The sequence below is a fragment of the Chelonia mydas genome, chromosome 26 (genome assembly GCF_015237465.2).
Source record: "Chelonia mydas isolate rCheMyd1 chromosome 26, rCheMyd1.pri.v2, whole genome shotgun sequence".
NCBI classification, from domain to species: Eukaryota; Metazoa; Chordata; order Testudines; family Cheloniidae; genus Chelonia; species Chelonia mydas.
In genome coordinates, this window is record NC_057859.1 from 342,266 (window position 1) to 366,161 (window position 23,896).

The 23,896-nt window shown below is 44.5% G+C and overlaps 1 protein-coding gene across 1 annotated transcript in view; it reads left to right on the forward strand.

Annotated features, from left to right (window-relative positions):
• The window catches only part of KAT6A (lysine acetyltransferase 6A), a 77,955-nt gene extending 55,615 nt beyond the window's left edge, over nucleotides 1–22,340 (forward strand). The window contains exons 15-18 of the mRNA XM_037886133.2: nucleotides 1,540–1,735; nucleotides 2,871–3,560; nucleotides 4,774–5,074; nucleotides 17,198–22,340. Of these exons, the coding sequence (XP_037742061.1) occupies nucleotides 1,540–1,735; nucleotides 2,871–3,560; nucleotides 4,774–5,074; nucleotides 17,198–19,797 (3,787 nt within the window). The 3' untranslated portion in view covers nucleotides 19,798–22,340. The remainder of the gene's footprint in view (nucleotides 1–1,539; nucleotides 1,736–2,870; nucleotides 3,561–4,773; nucleotides 5,075–17,197) is intronic.
• Nucleotides 22,341–23,896: the final 1,556 nt, after the last annotated feature.

Sequence of the window (23,896 nt, forward strand, 5' to 3'; positions counted from 1 at the left end):
AATAGCCTTTGACGCATCTATTTTCCATAAACTTATCTAATTTTTTTTTTTGAACCCAGTTATATTTTTGGCCTTCACAACATCCCCTGGCAACAAGTTCCACAGGTTGACTGTGCGTTGTGTGATGTACATCCTTTCATTTGTTTTAAACCTGCTGACTATTAATTTCATTGGGTGACCCCTGGTTCTTGTGTTAAGTGAAGGGATAAATAGCGCTTCCTTATTCACTTTCTCCTCACCATTCATGATGTTATAGATCTCTGTCACATCTTACCTCAGTTGTCTCTTTTCTAAGATTAACAGTCCAAGTCGTTTTACTCTCTCCTCCTATGGATACTGTTCCATACTCCTAATCATTGTTGCCCTTCTCTTTACTTTTTCCAATTATAATATATATATTTTTGAGATGGGGCGACCAGTACTGCAGGCAGTATTCAAGGTGTGGGCATACCATGGATTTATGTAGTATCATTATGATATTTTGTGTCTTATTATCTATCCCGTTACGAATGGTTCCTAATATTTTGTTAGCTTTTCTTTCTGCTGCTGCACATTGAGCAGATGTTTTCAGAGCGCTATCCACGATGACTCCAAGATCTCGTTCCTGAGTGGAAACAGCTAACTTAGACTCCCATCATTTTGTGTGTATAGTTGGGATTATGTTTTCCAATGTGCATTCCTTTGTACTTATCACCATTGAATTTCACCTGCCATTTTGTTGTCTGGTCACGCAGTTTTGTGAGATTCCTTTGTAACTCTTTGCAGTCAGCTTTGGACTTGACTATTCTGAGTAATTTTGTATCACCTGCAAACTTTGCCACCTCACTGTTTACCCCTAAAATCAAATGAGGTTGTAACATTCAACTTGCAGTTTGCTCTGTAGCTAACAATATCACTGTTAGCAGTGGCAAGGAATGGAAAGACATTAGTGCTGTCTCTCTAAAGCAGCGGCTCTGAACATGCGGCCCAATTAGCGCACAGCTGCGGCCCAGCTCAGCTGTGTGCTAAAGGCTCTGAGCTGCTGGCTGCCCTGCCGTGTGGCGGGGTCCATGCTGCGGGTGGCCCTGCCTCGGGGCGGGCTCTGGGGTCCGGGCTGCCGGCTGGCCTCACACAGCTGGGTCCGGGCAGCCAAGCAGCAGGGTCTGGGGTCAGGTCCCTGCCACACGACCGGCTCTCCTCTCCTAGCCCCACTCTGTAGAGAGGTCTCTGGGCAGAGGGCTCTGAGCGTAGGGGGTTAGGTGGGGGGCACTGTGGTTCTCAACCTGTGGCCCAGCTAATACAACGATAAATAAGTTGAGAACCGCTGCTCTAAAGACTGAAGGTGTCCTCCCTCCCAGTCTTAGGATATCTAAGATGATAGAATATTGTCCCCTCAGACTGTCCTCTGCTACTTTTCCTTCCTGAAGCCTGACATGATGGGCATCGATTGAGGGTACAGAGTCCTTCTTTCATATCTTGCTTTGCATCAGTTTCTCTCTGTCTGTGTTTAAAGTGTGCACCACACGTATGGCAGACTGAAGGATTTTTCTCTATTCACAGATTTGTTATTGTTCGTCGGGAGAAACTTATCCAGGATCATATGGCAAAGCTCCAGGTGAATCTCCGGCCTGTAGATGTAGATCCAGAATGTCTGCGTTGGACACCTGTTATAGTTTCCAACACTGTTGTCTCTGAGGATGAAGACGAAGAGACTGAGGAAGGAGAAAATGAAGAGCAGCAGCAGAAGGAGAGAGAGGTCAGTGTAAGAGTGAATCTGTTCTCTGTATATAGACCATAGTGTGCCATTTGAGTCCTACTTGGACAGCTCTTGTACCTCCCCAGACAATACGGTGTTTTGTTTCCAGTCTAGAAATTTAAATAGGAAGCTATGGGGTTTTATTTAATGGTAGAAGACATCAGAATTTTGGTTAGGTTGCTTGTCTATTTTCAGATCAGAAACCAGAAAAGTGAAATCCAAATGGGGCATAGTCTGGAGGGAAGTAGAGCCCATCCTGGTGCAGCGTGGTTAGAAATTCCACAGGGACTGCTGTCACTGAACAATTACTAATTTGTTTTAACCTACAGAAATGCTCAGGCCACACACTGTAAAAATGGAACCAAGGTTGTAATAATTTAGAAATTCTCCTATGGATTTTTTCCCTTAAATAATATTTGTTTTTTTCAAAAACATTAGACAACCTAGATATTCAAAGATAAGTTTACACTTAAAAACGCAGAAGACATTAGCCAGTATGAAAATACACACTGAAAAACACCAAAGCAGTGTGACTCTACCCTTGTATCACTGCCCACAAAGCATGGGAAACCAGGAGGCCATCATATCCTCAAGCAATTCACTTTGTCACGTCAGTAACAGCATTGAGGAGTGACCTAAATAGATTACCTTACTCTTGTTGACAAGCTGATTGCACACTGCTATAGCATTTAAACTGTGAAATACACTTGACTCTACATTGCTACAGAAAATTACTTCTGTTGTCTTTGACCATATGCAATATATGAAAAAAGGGCTTTTACATCCCACTTCCTCCAAGGTTTAACAGATACTGGGCTTTGGTGTAAGATTATAATATTTTCATTCCAGCAGGTATCAGTAAACTAATATGGTCACTGGTAACAGAAATAAGCTGTCAGGCAGCTTGTGGGAGAACATTATCAAACTGGGATTTTGGAACCCCTTTGTAGCCCTTCGAGATCTATCTATTTGCCATTCTACAGTTCCCAGGAGTCATCCCTGATACCTTGTTCTGAGTCCTTCAGTTTCCAGTATTGTCCCTTGTCTTGGTCAAGAGCTTTTTTAGGGTGGGGTTCAGGATGGAAACATAATTTAAATAAAATATGTGAAATTTATTTGTTTTTATTTAATTCAGGTGGTAAAATCTGTATTGTGGGAGAAGAAGGAGCAAGAGCCTTATTCTCCTACAGAGAGTGAAAAAAAGCCAGACGTAATTCCAAACAATTCTATACGGCCAAATAAACAAGTTCTTCCCCTGGACAGTCTTCCTGCAAACAGCCAGACATCACGGAGAGGCCGATGGAGCCGAAAAGGAAAAAAGCTGCAGGAGCCCTTTAGTGAGAAGGAACAGAAACTTCTCATGGAGGAAAAGTCAGCAGTCCCCAGTGGGCGATGTAGTGAATGCGAGGAGAAGTCAGCAGCCTCGCGGGGGCGATGTGGAGAATGCGAGGAGAAGTCAGCAGCCTCCCAGGGGCGATGTGGAGAATGTGAGGAGAAATCTCCAGCTGCACGGGGGCGCTATGGTGAAGATGAGGAAAAGTCTGCAGTCCCTCAGGGACAGTATGGCAAAGCTGAAAAGTCATCAGCACCCCGGAGGCGATATAGTGAAGGCATGGAAATGTGGAGGGGGCAGTTAAAGAACAGCACCGAGCCCCTGAAATGCAGATTCACAGAGGAGTGTGACAGATTGCCCCGGCGCTATAGTGATGGGGATAGGACTCTCCTGAGGTGCTTTAGTGAGAGTAGCGAAGACGAGGAGGATGAGCCCGTGAGTCCTCGTTCAAACTCTCCACCGGTTCTCACCAAGCCAACATTAAAACGAAAGGTACGTGCTTCTTGTGCTCCTTCATCTCTGGCTGCATGCTGCAGTACGTGTTCTCCCTGGATTGGTACCATCTTGGGGTACATTGCTGAAGATACTTGGTTTAAAGCTACACAAGTTACAATATAGCATCTGATCTGCCTCTTTTCAAAGAATCTAAGAGACTGTCCTTGTTTCTCGAATGTGTGGAGAAGGCAATGTGTGGAGAACACTTTTGCTAACTCTTTTAGTAGAGGTTTCAGAGTAACAGCCGTGTTAGTCTGTATTCGCAAAAAGAAAAGGAGTACTTGTGGCACCTTAGAGACTAACCAATTTATTTGAGCATAAGCTTTCGTGAGCTACAGCTCACTTTTCCCCGTTCCCCTAGGCTTTTGATTTTCCAGTCCCTTCTGTTACAAAATACATCTATGTCATGTCATATACAACACAATAAACATGGAAATAGCATTCATTAGAAAAGGAGCTTCACAAAACAATGTTAACTAATCAGCAAGTTTAAAATAAATTGCAATGTGAGGACTTCACCATGCCTGACTTTGGAGATATGAATTCTATAAACATGACCAAGAAAGCCTTGTGTTTAGTGGCAGGATGCTGCAAACAAAAAGTAGAAGTCATCTTTTCGGCATGATCTGTGTAGATGGTTTTAATTCACATACATATGTGCTGAAATGATGTTAGTTAGCTGTGATCCTGTTGGACGGTAAACCTGCCGAACTGTTATATAGCAGGCCATGATGGATTGTTGATCCTCAGCTCTTACAAACAGATTCTGTTCTGTTACACTGGTGTAAATCCAGTTAACTTCATAGAAGTGTGGCCGAGTGAATAAAACACTGGACTGGAACTCAGAAGAGCTGGGTTCTAGCCCCATCTCTCCTACTAGCCTGTAGGGTAAGCTTAGGCAACTAACATCACTGCTCTGTGTCTCAGTTTCCCCATCTGTAAAATGGGGATAATGACTCTGATCTCCTTTACAAAGTGCTTTGAGATCTACTGACAAAATTGCTGTACAAGAGTGGGGCAGTAGTAGTAGTAGTATTCCTCTGTATTTTCACCTTCATCACTGAGGGGAGAGTCTGGGCCATGGTTTCAGGAGTGTCTAGATTTTGGAGACTGAGCCAACGCAGCCTGAGTTCAGAAGTTTTTTTTTTCCATTTTTTCAGTGGTTTATTTTTGCTGTATGTGATCAAATGCCTTTTCCCCCTCCTCCCAGAAACCAATTCTCCATCGGAAGAGGCGAGTCCGTAAGCGCAAGCACCACAACAGCAGTGTTGTCACTGAAACAATCTCTGAGACCACAGAGGTACTAGATGAACCTTTTGAGGACTCTGACTCCGAGAGACCAATGCCCCGATTAGAGCCTACCTTTGAGATCGAGGAGGAAGAGGAAGAGGATGAGAGTGAACTGTTCACCCGGGGCTACTTTCGCCACTTACCCCCCCAGGATACCCTCAGGCGCAGACCCTCCTCTAAGAGGAAGTCCAAAGATGAAGAGGAGTCTGATGACACTAACGGTATGTTTCATGAGCAAGCTGTGAATTGGCACCTTGATATAGTTAAGGGTGTTGAGTGAGTTGATGAGCCTGAATCCCTCAGGAAGTGTATACACTGCCATGTAATTTCCAGATAAAATATCTAATTAGGCACAGATTACCAATCAAACCAACCTCTGATATTTATAACTCATGTGAAGAATGTATTTTTATATTTAAAGATCATCTCAGCATATGAAGAGATAACAGGTCATCTTCACATTTCACCTATTCAGCTTCCTTAGTGAAGGAAATATATGTGGCTGTAGTAAAGGTTACGCAAATGTATCACTTAGAGAAATAAAAGCAAAGCAAATCGCAGCAACCTCTTACTCAGCCTCCCCTTACAGTGACTAAATAAAGTAGGAGGAATAGACAGTAAAGGGTCTATTTGGGATCTGTTCCTCATTTATATTGGGTATACTTGCCCTCAATTTCTCATCCTTCCCCAAAGTACTCTGGTACTAAACCTTTAATACAGACAAGAAAAAAAAATTTGGACTGAACTGTGGCATTTAGTGTGCTGTAACACTATAGATGTAGCATCTCTCATTCAAGTATTTCACTAATAACCTAATTCACAGTTGTTATATGCTCCACTATTGCTTAATACATTGCATATACCCTGTGGGAGTTCTTTGATTGCCTACATTGTATGTGGGGAATCAGCCAAATAAAAATAAAGGACCATAAGAAGGAGATGTTTGGTGTTCTCATCCCACCTTCAGTGATTCTTACTGGAACTTCCTAAGTAATTCATAGCACTCAACTGGCCTCTCATTAGTAGAGGAGAATCATCCCTAATTGTACTTACATGTTGAAGAGGTAATGATGTAATTCTGTCTATCTTTGCTATTTATATCGCACCAATCACCATTGTGTTCCTACAGTGCTAATCCCCATTTACATTAAAATTAAATGCAAAAAAAAGTGTGAATGCAACATGGATTGGGCAGAAAGAATAACAAAATGTCATAACATGCAATAGTTAAGATTAAAAAAAATAACTTGAGATGAGAAAAGATCTATCCGGTCCATTTTAAGCAATGAGACTTCCAGTACTTTCCCTGGGAAACTATTATATAAACTAATACATCACATTTCCAGGTTTCCCCTGATGTTTGACCTACATTTTTCTTCTCTTAATTTTATCTCATGTCTCCTAGTTATGGCTGTGTTTACCATACCAAATAATTCCTGTCCTTCCAGTTGTTGCTTAATCAAGCTACATATATTTAATTTTCTTTATCTTCCCATGTGACTTAATCCTGCTTGCCCCCAGTCAGTTCTGTTGCTTTTCTCCAAACTGCCTCAAATTTGTCAGTATCTTTCAAGTAATATGTTACCAGAAAGGAACACACTATGTCAGATATTGTTGCACTGGAATCATTTACTGTGTACTCCTGTGTCTTTTGATGCTGACGTCTTTGCAGATCCTGCAGAAAATGGCATTGGGCTTTAAGAAAAATGTGAATTTCTCTCATTTAACAAGATAACAATTTAAAGGTCATTATAACTAGTTCAGTGCAGGCCATTTTTGGAGAAGAATTTATAGATTCATCAAAAACTTGCATCAGTTTTTAGTTTGCTGCAGTTTGAGAAAGCTCTGAGCAGGTGCACAGGAGGAGGTTTCAGGCTCAGAAAGACTACATTGGATTCATTTACAGTCAGTTCACATTGAGAAGGTTTTCTTCACAACCATAAAGGCTGGAAAGTTTTTTAACGACAGCTCAGAATCTGCAGAAGCTTATGTCATTCGCCAGAAACTGATGTCATACCAGGCAAGTGGATTTTTTAGGCCCTGTCTAGGAGGGATTTGGCTCAAATTTTCCAGAATAATTTATCTTTAGGCTAAGACAAACATTTAAAATGTTTTATTACTTCCCCAAAACATCACCTTATGGTCTGAAATTTGGTCTCAGGCCAGAGGGTGAGTTGTGTCTTGGCCACATTGGGGCCACTAGATAGAATAGGGAAAGGGGTGGTACATTGTCCAAGGCCTGAATTTAAAAGGGATCTTGGGTTCAGAGATGCCTCTGTGAGCAAGTCTGAGCTCTAGAGAGACAAAATGTGTCCTTTCAATGTACTCTGCTCTCTAAATTACTAGCATTTCTAAAACATCCAATACCATAGTGTCCAGTTGTTTACATGATGGAACAGAGTGATCTTTTTTCCATGTAGGACTAAAATTCTTAGAACTTACAGTTAGAACAAGGAAGGGCAATTTTCAGTATGATTGCTACCAGGCTCCTTCTGTTTAGATTTAAGTAGACACTGATTTCGGTTAGTCACATATACTACACAGATGTGCATGCATATATATCTTTATAACAGAAAACGTTACATCATCATAAGGGGACCAAGATATGATTGATTCACTATTGTTTTTACAGTGCCCAAAAATGTTCTGGATCCTTAACAGTACAAATAAAAATAAAAGGTCCATGCCCAGAAGAAATTAAAATTAAAATCTAATTATAGAGCTTACACAAGAAGAGGGTAACTAATCAGAAAGGTGAACAGAAGTGGAAGAAAAACACATTTACTCAATTTTGGCATTTGTGAATCTTGACGTTTTGGTTTTTAAAAAGAGGATGATATTAGTGAATTTAACTGGGTTATTATATAGGTGATATGGCAGTACTGCGCTTCTAGAAAGTTTCATTTCTGGCAATAACTTTGACTTTCCTGACATTTTGCATTTAATGGATTGTTCCATTCATTTGGTCAGCTTTTATGAAGGAAAAAAATTTCATAACCATGAAGGCTGTAATATATGGAATATTCAATTTATAATTAAAGAAACATTTTTATGGATTCAAACCCTACGGCATCAATCTCTCAAAAAATGTAAGGGAAGTGGTGGGAGGCCTCTTAAAACCTGTAAATCTATATTGAACTTATTGATATGGAAAATTTAAGTTCTTCTTCAAGTGCTTGCTCATGTCCATTCCATGTTAGGGGTGTATGCTCACCACATGTACCGGTGCAGGAAGTTTTTCCCTCAGTGGTATCTGTAGGGGACCGGCTCTGGCGTTCTCTGGAGTGGTGCGCATATGCGCCAGTATAAGGGGTGCCACCGGCTCCCCCCTCCCTCAGCTCCTTCTTACCGCCAGTGGTGGTGCTAGAACATCTCCTTGCTTTGGGAAGTGTTTTTTTTTTCCTATCACTCGTGTAAATAGTTCTTAGATAAGTAGTTTTCATTGTTCTCTTAATAGTTAGCGAAATAGTACTGTAGATAAGTTAGATAGCCCCCTAAGGGACTTAGCCCAGGGATGGGCACCAGGAGATTCCAGCCAGAGGCCTTCCAGGCTGCAAAAGACATCATGTCTTTGCTGGTGCCACCGATGCCCCATCAAGACGTCGTCATCTCCAGAGGGAAGCCGGCACTGGGGCTTGTGCAACGGTCTCCATCGGTGCAGCATCATTCCACAGCGGTGGGCGTCGAAGCAGCGATTCCCAGGGATGCACTTCCGACCTGCCCACAACAACCAGAGCTCCTGGCACCATTTGCTGGACTCTTGGCATTGGTCCCCCGAGGCGTGGCATCACTCGCCGAACAGTCGATGCAGAGCCGAAGCATGCCACTCGTCTCCGGGATCATGGCAACGGTCACCAGAGCATGGGCATCACTCCTCGGGGCAACAGAGATCATCCGCACCACAACACTGATCCCCAGAATCATCTGACTGGTCCCCGGGGCCGAGACGCAGATTGCCAGACTTGCTGCACCAATCTCCAGAGTCGAGACTGCATTCTCTGTTGCCCCATTGTCGGTCGCCAGACTCCCAGCTTCGTTCCCAGAGCTCTAGGCGTCGATCGCTGGTGTACCATCACCGATCCGCCGATCTCCGCCACCAGTCCCCAGAAAGGCGGCACTGGGACCCTGAGCCCCAGCACTTCTTCCGCAGACGCCGGAATGGTAGACGCGGAAGGGACATGGACATGGCGTCAGTGCCGCCGTGGTCCCCAAGGGAGGAACTTTCTTCCTCAGCCTCAAAGGCTGAGGAGATGGCGGGTTCCTTGAGCCAGGCACATCCAGCCAGATCTGTAGGGGTTCCACCAGGGCTACCTGCTGGTGAATGGCCCCGGGGTCAATGGCCTAACTCGTGGCACTTTTGGAACCCGTGGGGGTTCTCCTAGGAATCAGAAACCCTGATGCAGCGTTCAGTGTCGGGGGTGTCAGAGAGGAGGTCGGCGACAGTCCCCCACCCCCCTCCGGATTCAGAGGAAGGGTCCGAGCAAGGTCCCCAGGAGCACCCTCCGACCTTGGTGGAGGCCACCCATGCGGGGGACACTGAGCCAGCCCCTCCTTCCGCCCTCACCCAACAAGGCAGTGGTGGGACCGTCCCAAACAGTGCCACAGGACGATGCCAAGGCATACCAGGAGCTGCTAAAGTGGCTGCAAACCAGGGATGGGAAGCAGAGGAACTGGCAGAAACCTCTGATACTTTGACATTTTGGCCATGGTGGACTTGTCTAGGGTTGCATTCCCGATCCACGAAGGAATAGTAAAGATGGTGAAAGCCTTATGCAGACTCCGTCCTCTCTCCCGCCTATCTCCAAATGAGCAGAGTGGAAGTATTATGTCCCTGTAAAGGGCTTTGAGTATTTATATTCCCACCCGGCTCCGAACTCTCTAGTGGTCTCTGCGGCCAACGAGAGAGACAGGCAGAGACAACCTGGCCCAACTCCCAAAAACAAAGACAGCAAGAGATTAGACTTATTTGGCAGAAAAGTTTATTCGTCTGCCAGCCTCCAGTTACGAGTGGCAAACCATCAGGCCTTACTCGGGAGGTATGATTTTAATGTGTGGCAATCTGTGGCCAAGTTCGCAGACTCACTGCCAGAGGACTCCAAGCAGGAGTTCCTCTTCATTTTAGATGAAGGGAGAAATGTGGCAAGGTCCTCCCTTCAGGCCACCTCTGACTTGGCAGACTCAGCTGCCAGGTCCATCGCTACGGCTGTCGACGGAGGCTCAACAATCAATTCAGAACCCACCTTTTGATGCCTAGCGCTGTTTGCAGAACAAACAGAAACAGTTACATGGGCTTAAGGACTCATGGGCTACTCTGCGTTCCCTGGGTCTCTATACACTAGCCTCTTCTAGAAAGAGGTTTAAGCCGCAGCAACCTCAAAGACCAAGTGGTCAGGCCTGACCGGAGCTCTGCTGTAAGAAGGGCAAGGGCTACAGGCGCAGTCAAGGCCAAAAACTAGCTCCTTCTTCCCACTTGGGCTCCTTCCACTACCCGCCTGGGAGCAAGTGGGTATTTTGAGGGTGTGCCTGAGGGCAACCTCATCCCTCTTCAGGGACTCTTCTCAGGAGCAACTTCTCACCCAAGAGGGGCAAGCCCTCCTGCAAGTAGGGGCCGCAGAGGAAGTCCCCATGCATCTAAGAGGGAAAGGTTTCTACTTTTGGTACTTTCTGATACCGAAGGCCAAAAGGTGCCTGTGTCCCATATTGGATCTGTGAGGCATCAACAAATATCTCAAAAAGTTGAAGTTCTGCATGGTCTCCTTGGCCTCCATTATCCCCTTCCTGGAGACTGGTACACCGCCCTCGACTTGAAGGATACGTATTTTCATATTTCAGTTTTCCTTGGACACAGAAGGTTCCTGTGGTTTGTAATGGGACGAGCTCACTAACAGTTCGTAGTGCTTCCATTTGGCCTGGCTACAGTGTCAATGGTGGTCACAAAATGCATGGGTGTTCACAGCTTATCTGAGGCACCCAGGGCATTCAAATCTACCTGTACTTCGTGGCTCATCACGGGTCGTTCGAGGGTACAAGTTCATCGCAGCGTCAATTTTGTCCAAGTCACTTGCTGAGCATTGGGTCTGTTGATAAACGAACGAAAATCCACATTGATCCCAGTACGGAGAATAGAGTTCATTGGGGGCAGTTCTGGACTCTATCCAAGCCAGGGCCTTTCTCCCAGAACCCGGATTCAAGGCCATGTCGGATCTCATCACCCAACTCACTGGTCACGCAATCACCATGGCCAGGGTATGCATCAGGTTGCTAGGGCACATGGCGGCATGCACATATGTAATTCAACGCACACGACTATGTCTCAGACCCCTCCAGATGTGGCTGGCATTGGTCTACACCCCAGCCAGGCACCACCCGGACAGAGTCCTCACAATTCCACCACGAGTAGTTACTGCTCTGGAATGGTGGTCCAACCCAGTAAATATGCCCGAAGAAGTACCCTTTGCGACCCCAAAACCCACAATGGTGCTAGTGTTGGATGCGTGGGAAGCCAATTTGGATCACTAAAGACCCAGCGGTTGTGATCCCAGGAAGACCTGGCATTGCACATCAGTGTCAGGGAGTTCAGGGCCATCCATTTAGCTTGCAAAGTGTTCCTTTTGCAACTATCCCATCAGGTGATACAGGTGTTGACGGTCAATATGGCCTCCATGTTTTATGTCAGCAGGCAAGGAGGAGCACGGTCCTCTGTCAAGAAGCCCTCCGGCTGTGGGATTTCTTCTATCTGGCACCCCATATAAATCGAGGCTTTACATCTCCTGGCATCCGAAACATGCTGGCTGATCACCTTAGCAGGTCGTTCTTTTCTCACCACGAGTGGTCCCTCCACTCAGAGGTCATCAGAATGATCTTACAGAGCTGGGGAACTCCCCAAGTGGACCTGTTCACCAACAGGCAGAACAGGAAGTACCACCAGTTCTGCTCCTTTCAAGGGCTTGACAGTGGATCGCTCTCAGATGCTTTTTTCCTGTCTTGGACAGAAGACCTGATGTACACCTTCCCACCGATCCCACTTATCAGCAGGACCCTCCTGACAATTTAGAGGCACCGGGCCAAGTCGTCATGATCGCCCCAGCATTGGTTCAGCATGCTCGTGGATTTGGCAACAGCATCCCCATGGACACTTCCCAACCGCCCAGACCTGCTCTCAGGATCATGGGAGATTGCTGCATCATGAGATAATTGGCTCTGTGGATATGGGGAAAGTGGTGGATGTGATATATCTTGACTTCAGTAAAGCTTTTGACATGATCTCCCACAGTATTCTTGCCAGCAAGTTAAAAAAGTATGGATTGGATGAATGGACTATAAGGTGGATAGAAAGCTGGCTAGATTGTCGGGCTCAGTGGGTAGTGATCAATGGCTCCATGTCTAGTTGGCAGCCAGTATCAAGCAGAGTGCCCCAGGGGTCAGTCCTGGGGTTGGTTTTGTTCAACATCTTTGTCAATGATCTGGATGATGGGATTAATTGCATCCTCAGCAAGTTTGCAGATGATACTAAGATGAGGGGAGAAGTAGATACACTAGAGGGTAGGGATAGGGTCCAGAGTGACCTAGAGAAATTGGAGGACTGGCCAAAAGAAATCTGATGAGGTTCAACAAGGACAAGTGCAGAGGCCTGCACTTAGGAAGGAAGAATCCCATGCACTGCTACATGCTGTGGACCGACTGGCTAAACAGCAGTTCTGCAGAAAAGGACCTGGGATTACAGTGGATGAGAAGCTGGATATGAGTCAGCAGTGTGCCCTCGTTGCCAAGAAGGCTAACGGCATATTGGGCTGCATTAGTAGGAGCATTGCCAGCAGATCAAGGAAAGTGATTATTCCCTCTATTCGGTACTGGTCAGGCCACACCTGGAGTATTGCATCCAGTTTGGTCCCCCCACTACAGAAGGGATGTGGACAAATTGGAGAGCAACAAAAATGTCCAACGGAGAGCAACAAAAATGATAAAGGAGCTGGGGCACGTGACCTACAAGGAGAGGCTGAGGGACCTGGGGTTATTTAGTCTGCAGAAGAGAAGAGTGAAGGGGGATTTGATAGCAGCCTTCAACTATCTGAAGAGGGGTTCCAAAGAGGAGGGAGCTAGGCTGTTCTCAGTGGTGGCAGATGACAGAACAAGAAACAATGGTCTCAAATTGCAGTTGGGGAGGTTGGATATTTGGAAACACTGTTTCACTAGGAGGGTGGTGAAACACTGGAATGGGTTACCTAGGGAGGTGGTGGAATCTACATCCTTAGAGGTTTTTAAGGCCCAGCTTGACAAAGCCTTGGCTGGGATGATTTAGTTGGTGTTGGTCTTGCTTTGAGCAGGGGATTGGACTAGATGACCTCCTGAGGTCTCTTCCAACCCTGATATTCTAGGATTCTATGAACCTCGCCTCTCTCCACCTCACATCATGGATGCTGTGTGGCTGAATCCAAAGGAGCAGGCCTGCTCTAGTCAAGTCCAGCGTATTCTGTTAGAGAGTAGAAAACCCTTCACTAGAGTGACTTACCTGGCAAAGGGGAAGTGCTTCTCCTGCTGGGCGTCAGAGCGGAGGACCCAGTCATCTCTGCAGTCCATTCTGAACTACCTGCTTCACCTAAAACATGAAGGCCTGGCCTTCTCCTCGATCAAGGTGCACCTGGCAGCCATTTTGGCCTTCCATCCTCACGCCCGGGGCAGATCGGTATTCTTGCATGAAATGACGATCAGATTTCTTAAGGGCCTTGAAAGGCTTTTCCCCCCAGTCCAGGACCTGGTGCCCCAATGGGACCTTAACCTAGTCCTTTCTAGGCTCACTGGCCCTCCCTTCGAGCCTCCTAGCCTCCTGTTCTTTTGCGCATCAGTCGAGGAAGGTTGTTTTCCTTTTGGCTATCACTTGAGCGAGGCGAGTCTCTGAGATTAAAGCCCTTTCCTCAGAGCCCCCTTACACGGTGTTCTTCAAGGACAAGGTTCAGTTGCCTCCCCATCGTGCTTTCCTTCCAAAGGTGGTGGTGCCTTTTCATGTTAACCAGGACATTTTCCTCCCGGTGTTCTGCCCAAAGCCTCACGTGTCCAACGCGGAGAGGCGTTTGCACACTCTAGATGTCAGGCGGGCTCAGGCTTTCTACTTAGAGCATTCCAAGCCCTTCCGTAGATTGACTCGATTCTGTCACAGAGGATGATCGGATGAAAGGCCTCCCAGTGTCTTTTTAAAGACTTCCGTCTTGGATTACTTCCTGCATCTGTACTTGCTACGATTTGGCACAGGTTGTACCTGCACTGATAGTGACAGCTCATTCAAGGCTGCATGTGGCAGCCTTCCTAGCACAAGTCCCTATCAAGGATATCTGCAGAGCAGCAGCGTGGTCGTCGGTGCACACCTTCACGACCCACTACGCCATCACCCAGCAGGCCAGAGATGACACTGGCTTTGGCAGAGCTGTGTTGCAATCAACACATCCATGAACTCCTACCCGCCTCCACAGATACTGCTTGGAAGTCACCTAACATGGAATGAACATGAGCAAGCACTCGAAGAAGAAGAAAAAACGGTTACTTACCACCGTGACTGTTGTTCTTCAAGATGTTGCTCATGTCCATTCCATGACCTGCCCTCCTTCCCCTTTGTCGGAGTTTCAGCAAGAAGGAACTGAGGAAGGGGGGACCTGGCAGCATCCCTTATACTGACACACATGCACACCACTCCAGAGGGCACCAGAGCCAGTCCCCCCTATGGATACCACTACGGGAAAAACTTCTGGCACCAGTGCATGTGGCAAGCGCACACACCTAACATGGAATGGACATGAACAACACATCTCGAAGAACAACAGTTATGGAAGGTTAGTAACGGTTTTTTTAAAGAACCAAATGGGACAGCATGACTAAATGTCAATTGAATGGGAAGTAGGACAACACCTTTCAAATACTTTTGAAGTATTTAACACTAAAGAGAGAGAGAAATTGTTTAGGGTGGCCCCATTGGTTTAAAGTCAAAGTATGAAAACATATAGCAACTAATAATTTTTCAACGATTTACTGCGGGTAGGATGGGTCCTACACGGTGCTGAGAGACTAACAGAAGTGTCAAAAACTTCCAACTTCCCCTTGGCTTCACAAACTCGACTTGACAGCGCTCAGCACCTTGTAGGAACAGGCCCATAAAGAGCAAGGATGTCTGTGGTAAATGATGAAGACTACAGGCCACTGGTATAGAGCAATCTAGATCTCTGGGTTATCTGGGTTTAAGCAAACAATATGTGTGCTAATACAGCCAAATATAAAATTACACTGTAGGAACAAAGCATGTAGGCCATACTTGCAGCACGGGGAAGTCTGTCGTGGAAAGCTGTGACTCCGAAAAGTACTTCGGGCTCATGGTAGATAATCACCTGAACATCAGCTCCCGGTGTGATGCTGTGGCCAAAAGAGCTAATGTGATTCTGGTATGTATAGACAGGGGAGTCTTGAGTAGGAGTAGGCAGGTTACATTACCTCTGTATTTGGTACTGCGACCACGACTGGAATATTATGTCCAGGTCTGATGTCCACAAGATTTATAGACTTTAATGTCAGAAGGGAGCATTGTGATCATCTAGTCTGACCACCTGCACATTGCAGGCCACAGAACCTCACCCACGCACTCCTGTATTAGACCCCTAACCTCTGGCTGAGTTACCGAACATAAGAATGGCCATATCCAGTTCTCTTTTAAACCCTGTAATAGTCCTAGCCTTCACTGACATCCTTAAATCATGGTTTAAAGACTTCAAGTTACAGAGAATTCACGATTTACTCTGTTAAAAACCTTCAAGTGACCCATGCCCATGCTGCAGAGGCAGGCAAAAAAAACCCTAGTGTCTCCGCCAATCTGACCCGGGGGAAAATTCCTTCCCAACCCCAAATACAGTGATCAGTTAGACAACAATTATTAAAGGACTGGAAAACATGCCTTGTAGTGAGACTCAAGGAGCTTAATCTGTTTAAGTTAATAAAGAAAAGGTTAAGAGTGACTTGATCACAATTTATAAGTGCCAACTTGGGGGGCAGAAATAGAGGGCTCTTCCGTCTAGCAGAGAAAGGTGTAATGCAATCCAGTACCTGGAAGATGAAGGTTGATACATTCAAACTAGAAATAAGGTGCAAATTTGTAACTATTGGAACAGTTTATCAAGGGCTGTGTTGGATTCTTCATCACTCAAAACTTTAAATCAGGATTGGATATTTTTGTAAGAGAAATGCTCTAGTTCAAACATGAATTAATTCAAGGAAGTCCTAGGGCCTGTGCTATACCAGTGGTCAGACTAGATGATCACAGTGCTCCTTTCTGGCCTTATATCTATGAATCTATAATAACATTTGGAAAGTAGCTTAAATATGAAAAATGATCCATCAAAAAATAGACAAAAGAGAGAAAATTTTGGCTTCCTTTTATTATTTATGCAGAAACAAAGTGTTCTTCAGCTGCCAAATAAAATTACAGTAGAATCTCAGAGTTATGAACGCCTTGGGAATGGAGGTTGTCTGTAACTCTGAAAAAATGTTATCGTTGTTCTTTCAAAAGTTTACAGCTGAACATTGACTTAATACAGCTTTGAAACTTTATTTTGCAGAAGAAAAATGCTGCTTTTTTAACCATCTTAATTTAAATGAAACAAGCACAGAACGTTTCCTTACCTTGTCAAATCTTCTTTTTTTAAACTTTCCCTTTATTTTTTTAGTATTTTATGTTTAATACAGTACTGTATAGTATTTGCTGTTTTTGTCTCTGCTGCCTGATTGCTGACATCTGGTTCCAAATGAGGTGTGTGGTTGACTGGTGAATTCGTAACTCTGGTGTTCTATTGGATCTAAATAATTACTTTGATTTTTAATCAGTTTCAGCAATGACTGGTAAGAGAAATAGTTCTGGATCTTAGATCTCTTCTGAAGAGCAGAACTAAATGTAAACATGTGCAATGTACGTTCATAGGTGTGGGAAGTATCTTGCTCAAGTGGAATATTTTCCTATTAAAAACACATTACATTAATTGTACTTGCAAAGTTATGGTGGTCCTTTCTAGTTCTTCTAATCTAGCGTATAGTATGTCACTGAATTTGGATTACATATTAAAGGCTCAAAACTCTGAAAAGATGTTCTTTGCAAATGCAATTAATTTAATGTGTTATTAATGAGCAAATGTTTAAATGAGAGAAAGGGTTAAAAATTCTTTGTTCTCTTTTATTGTTCATGAACGTTGAATTAATATATGGGGTGGAATGCTTGGGACTTTGAAATGGGGGGAGGATTCCTTTGAAGGCAGAAAAGAGGAAACGTTCAAGTAATTATGAAAAGTTTAAGTGGTATTTTTGTTTTGTGTTTGCAGGCACCCCTACCTTGAAGCCAGTATCTGTGCTCAGAAAATGTGAAGCAAAGATTTCTCCATTTGAGCCAGATACTTCCACACCCATGAAAAAGAAAAAGGGATGGCCAAAAGGCAAAAGTCGCAAACCAATCCACTGGAAGAAAAGACCTGGTAGAAAACCAGGGTTTAAACTGAACCGGGAAAAGGTGCCAGTATCTGCTCAGGATGAGGGAGTTGATGCTATGGTAACTAATTCAAAACCAGGGCGTAAACCCAAAATGCAGGAGAAAGAAGAGTCTCTTGAGAAGAAAGAAGAGCAACCCCTCGCTGAGGAAAAGAAGGAGGAAGATGTGCATATGGAAACAGAGGAGGTGGGAGAGGGAGAAGAGGAAGATACAACCAGCAGTGAAGTGAGAGCAGTTTCTCCTATGGACAGCAGCAGCAGTCCAGCAGCAGATGTTAAGGAGCCTGAGGTAGAGGAAGAAGTAGAGGAGAAGCCACGGGTATTAGAAGAGCAAAGGCAATCAGAAGAAGAACAGCAAGAATTAGAAGAACCTGAGCATGACCATGAGGAAGAAGAGGATGAGGTTGCAGTAGTTACAAACCAAAATGAAGACCATGATGCAGATGATGAAGATGATGGTCATCTGGAATCTGCAAAGAAGAAAGAATTGGAGGAACTGCCAATTAGAGAAGAAGTTAAGGAGGAGCCTGATGTCCAGGAGTCTTTTTTAGAAACAAGCATACAGAGCAGTAGAGAAGAGGTAAAAGGCAAAAATGAAGCGGAGGCAGATTCTGAGGAAGAGCAGGCTTCCCATGAGACGTCAGTGGGCTCAGAGCATGTCCCTGGCTCTGAAGACGATCATGAAGAAGAGCAAAATACTAAAGAAAGGTTAATTGAATTAAAAGAAGAGGAAGAGATTCCTCATAGTGAACTAGATCTAGAAACTGTCCAAGCAGTCCAGTCCTTGACGCAGGAGGAAAGTAATGAACATGATGTAGCGTACCAGGACTGTGAGGAAACTCTTGCAGCTTGTCAGACTCTGCAGAGTTACACTCAAGCTGATGAGGACCCTCAAATATCAATGGTTGAAGATTGCCATGCCTCAGAGCACAACAGTCCAATATCCTCTGTTCAGTCCCATCCTAGCCAATCTGTGCGTTCCGTCAGCAGTCCCAACGTGCCTGCTCTGGAGAGTGGTTACACCCAGATAAGCCCTGAACAAGGATCCCTGTCCGCACCTTCTATGCAGAACATGGAGACCAGCCCCATGATGGATGTGCCTTCTGTATCAGACCACTCTCAGCAGGTGGTGGATAGTGGCTTCAGTGACCTTGGCAGCATTGAGAGCACCACAGAGAACTATGAAAACCCCAGCAGTTATGACTCCACTATGGGAGGCAGCATTTGTGGAAATAACTCTTCGCAGAGCAGCTGCTCCTATGGAGGATTGTCCTCCTCTAGTAGCCTAACTCAGAACAGTTGTGTTGTCACTCAGCAAATGGCAAACATTGGCAACAGCTGCAGCATGATGCAACAGAGCACTGTCCAGCCTGCTGCAAACTGCAACATTAAGTCACCTCAGAGCTGTGTGGTAGAAAGGCCTCCAAGCAACCAGCAACCAGCAGCACAGCCACAGCCGCAGCAGCAGCAGCAGCCTCAGTCACAACAGCCTCAGCCCCCACCTCCACCCCAGCAGCAGCCTCCACTGTCTCAGTGTAGCATGAATAATAGTTTCACCCCAGCACCTATGATCATGGAAATACCTGAATCAGGAAGCACTGGCAACATAAGTATCTATGAGAGGATTCCAGGAGATTTTGGTGCTGGGAGCTACTCTCAGCCATCAGCCACATTCAGTTTAGCCAAGTTGCAGCAGCTGACAAACACCATTATGGACCCTCATGCCATGCCTTATAGCCATTCTCCTGCTGTGACTTCCTATGCAACCAGTGTTTCTCTGTCCAACACAGGATTGCCTCAGCTAGCTCCATCTCATCCATTAGCTGGGACACCGCAAGCACAAGCCACCATGACACCCCCACCAAACTTGGCATCCACCACCATGAACCTCACATCACCTCTGCTTCAGTGTAACATGTCTGCTACCAACATTGGTATCCCCCACACACAAAGGTTGCAGGGGCAAATGCCAGTTAAGGGGCATATTTCCATTCGTTCTAAATCAGCACCACTGCCCTCTGCAACTGCACACCAGCAGCAGCTCTATGGCCGCAGCCCACCGGCAGTTGCCATGCAGGCTGGCCCTCGTGCACTAGCTGTTCAGCGAGGTATGAACATGGGGGTTAACTTGATGCCAACTCCCCCCTACAATGTCAATTCCATGAATATGAACACCCTGAATGCCATGAACAGCTACAGAATGACACAGCCCATGATGAACAGCAGTTACCATAGTAACCCTGCATACATGAACCAGACAGCACAGTATCCTATGCAGATGCAGATGGGAATGATGGGGAGCCAGGCCTATACCCAGCAGCCTATGCAGCCAAACCCTCATGGAAACATGATGTATACTGGCCCCTCCCATCACAGCTACATGAATGCTGCTGGGGTGCCCAAGCAGTCGCTCAACGGACCATACATGAGAAGATGAGCGAAATGAACTTGCAACCTAAAAACTTAAATATATATAAATAAAGGAACCTTTTATACTGACGAACCAGAGAAAATGGACCTTTTCCCAGTTAAAAATATTGCTGTAGATTTAGAGGGTTTTTCTTTGGTTTATTTTATTTTTTAGGAAGCCTGGTCTTTATTCTTTTTTTGTTCGTTCATTTTGGGTTTTTGTTTCCTTCAGAATCCTGAAACGTTTTATAGCTGAAGTCATTTTCAAATGGTTTTAGGGGGAAAATGTGCACAAAAATCTTTTCATAATTTAAAGAGAGCCTTACTTTGCTGACCACACAGACAGAATATCTTTAACAGTGAATCATCTTTTTAAATTTTATTTTCAAGTGTATGTTCCCCACTCCTTCCTCTTCCTCCCGTATGTCCCTCTGTGTGCAGCTCCCAATGCTGCAGTCATTAAAATGTCAGACATCTCAAAGGGTAACAAAACCCATCCCTCTAGTCCCCACTTTGCATTTCCTACTTAAGTCCAGCAGGAGGCACTTATGGGAGACTCAGAAGGGGACATGGAGGACAAACTAACTCTTTATTCCAATGAGGCAGGAAAATTTCTCCTCTTAATCCTTTCTGACCCTCTCACCCCTTAGTACAATTTGGAATTATATATAAACATAAATTCTTCTCACAGTGATGTCTTCATAGATTAATTAATTGAAATACAGTCTGTATGTTTCATTCTGAAAGTATAACGTCACTTTAAAATGTTCCCATCCAGCACACAAACACATTGTCAGTCTGAACTAGCATTAGCATCTCAAAGGAGAACTTTATGGAATCCTAATGTAGCCACTAGAAGGATAAGAGATTGTTACTGTGCATCAGAAAGAGACGAAAATGGCTACAGGGTCTCGTTTTGACAACCTGCAAATCAGCCATAACTCTGAGATCCCAAACTCTTCTTTAATATCTGCTTTGAAATGCTAAAGGTCTTGGTTCTGAGCCTTGGAGTCTGACTGAGCTCGAGCAGCCATTGCCAGTGGTCTGCCTCTAAGTTCCTTTACTCACATAATCTTGGAAGATGAAGCGTACGTTTAAGTGACTTGACAAGAAACCTACAGAGTCTGTGTCACTATTCCATTCCTGTGCATGTGGGGAGAAGCTGCTGAGTGTGCCCTTCTTCCAGAGGAGTCATGGTGTTAAAACAGGCACATTCCTGCTTTCCTAGTTTCTTTTGAGATCATCACCTTTGAGTCTGTGTGTGGGAAGTGAAGGGAGTTTCAGCTCCTCAAGGGAGGAAATGGGAGTGGGACAGTCAGCATACCTCAGTGGGACCTAGTCAGCAGGATTTTGTAGTGTGCTTGTGCACACCCCAGTTCCCATTTTCTTTCTGCTACTCAACTGTGTATGATAAGAGAGTGACTGCACCTGTTGGCATACCATCAAATACAAAAAGAAGGGACATTAGTTACCCTTTAGTGTAAAGTTCTCTTTTATTGTATATTCTGTCGAGATACAGACAATAATAAAACCAATTAGTTGTAAACAAAATAAAAAAACATCCAAATGAAGGTTTGAGGTTTCTTCAGATGCACTAAAACGGACCTTTCTTCAATAACTGCCAAATATAAAAAGGCAGAATTCCAAGGACTTCCACTCCTTATTTCTTTGTTTTGAGCATGTGCGAGGCTGTGTAGGATCCCGTTTCTCTGTATATACTATTCCGGTTTTAACTCATCCATGTAGAAAGCGCACCTTGCTGCCCTCTCCTTCCTAGATCTTCAGCTGTTTCATTGCTTCGTGGTTGCGGGAGGGAGGGCGGGGGAGCAGGGAGAGAGAGGGTTAAAGACAGGAGGAGAAGCTGTTGAAATGAGGGCCCTGAATTTAGTTTGTTTGCTGTTTGGTTTGGGTTTTGTATGTTTTTTTAATCAATTGGGCAGCTCCCTTTTCCACAAGCCTTTGTGACTGTAGAACTATTGTAGAAAAAAAGTTCTTTTCTATATTATAAAAGAAATTATCCAACACAAGTAATATTGGTACCTACCATTTTTTCACTTCTGTTTAAAAAAAATGTATTTTTAGCAAAATAACTTGGGTAATCTTCTAAAAGAAATTTAAAAAAATCACTGTTAGTGACTTTGATGCCTTTTAAAATAAGAGCTTTTTCATTTCATTCCATCTTTAAAATTTTTTATCTTTGTTGTAGAATATTAAAAACTATTTTAAGAAAGATAAAAATTCTCTTTAAAGAGATCTCTAGAGTGTGTGAATAGAGCTCCAGATGCCTCTAAAAGCCGCATGTACAAATGAAGCTAAGTCTATTCCTGTCTGTTTATATTTGCTTTTCCTGTTTTGTAACCTCTTTGTACTTTGTTCATGGTGACTTGTAAGCTAAGGGGAAGGGGGGCCTAGATGCCTTTGTAATTCTCCATGTCATGCGCTCCTGGCCGGCTGGCCTCCCTTCCTCTCCTTGTATGTAATATCACTTTTTTTCCCCTTTCTAGCAAGTACTTTCAAAAGAACTCTGTACATTTTAACATAAAAAAATAAATTATGTTGAGCCATTTTGGATGTCTGTTGTGCATGTGGAATTTTTCTTCCTCCAGAGCATTTGAGAATTTAATCCTGTAACTGTTGCCAGGGTCTGTAGATTTAATTCCTTCTTGTATGACTGTTGATCCAGAAGAGGTACAGTACCTTAGGGAGACTGTGCACCTAAATCCAAGAACAATCTCTGCCCATAATGTTACCTCCTCTGAGTAGAACCTGCACATCAAAGAAAACTGAACCTTTTTCTCAAGAGTGTAAGGCCTGCTCTCGGAAATCAATTCCTTTAAACCTCCTCACTGCAAGCTTGCCAAAGCTTTGACTAAATTGTCAGCTGCTTTCTTCCTGCCCAAAGGGATGAGGCGGGTGGGGAGTAATAGGTGGTTTGGATTAGGGTGACCAGACAGGAGGTGGGTGGGGAGTAATAGGTGCCTATATAGGACAAAGCCCCGAATATCGGGACTGTCCCTATACAATCAGGATGTCTGGTCACCCTAGTTTGGGTGTATGAGGGGTTCACCCCAGCTGCCTATCTGCACAGGCATTTGCATCCCAAAAAAGCAAAAACCAGAACAATAGGCAACTTCATTTTATTTGGAGAAATATTTGTTGTCAGCCACAGTACAGGTGTGATAAAATTGAGATAAAAACTGCCTGTTGGTTCCCTGACATTGCATGCTGCCTGGTATTAGTATGTCCCAGCTACAAAGTAACAATGATTACACAAAGTTTGAAAATATTGGTGTGGCCCCTCTGAGTTACAACATGTTTTCTGTTGCCTGTGGGAACAGAAAAACCGATGTTGGAAACCATGTTTTAACCCTATAAATTACTTAGGCTAATACCATAAAAACATGATGGTAATGTTTTTTTCTGTCCACATATATGAACTAATTATAAAGCAGTCAGACCTATCTCTGCTTCCATAGCCCCCATCAGCAGAGTATCTGAGCACTTCTGCAAAATGGGGGATAACACTTCCCTGCTTTGCTTATCCCCCTTTTTGCAGATGTGGGAGTTGAAGCACAGAGATTATACACAGGGCATCTGTAACGGAGCCAAGAACTGAACCCAAATCAGCCGAGTCACAGCCCAGTGCCTTAGGGTGACCAGATGTCCTTATTTTACAGGGACAGTCCTGGTATATGGGGCTTTATCTTATATAGGCTGCTATCACCCTGTCACAATTTTTCACACTAGCTATCTGGTCATCCTACGGTGTCTTAGCCACAAGACTGTACCCTTCTGCCACTTGACTATGTTTTTACAAGTGTATTAAATGTGACCATTTCTTTTATGCAGACCGGGCCTAGTGCTCCCTCTTCAGGAAAGTTATCAGGAGAGAACAACCTCCTGACTGACACTTTGCCAGTTTTTGTACTTTGTAAAATGAAAAGGAGTACTTGTGGCACCTTAGAGACTAACCAATTTATTTGAGCATAAGCTTTCGTGAGCTACAGCTCACTTCATCTGATGCATCAGATGAAGTGAGCTGTAGCTCACGAAAGCATCAGATGAAGTGAGCTGTAGCTCACGAAAGCTTATGCTCAAATAAATTGGTTAGTCTCTAAGGTGCCACA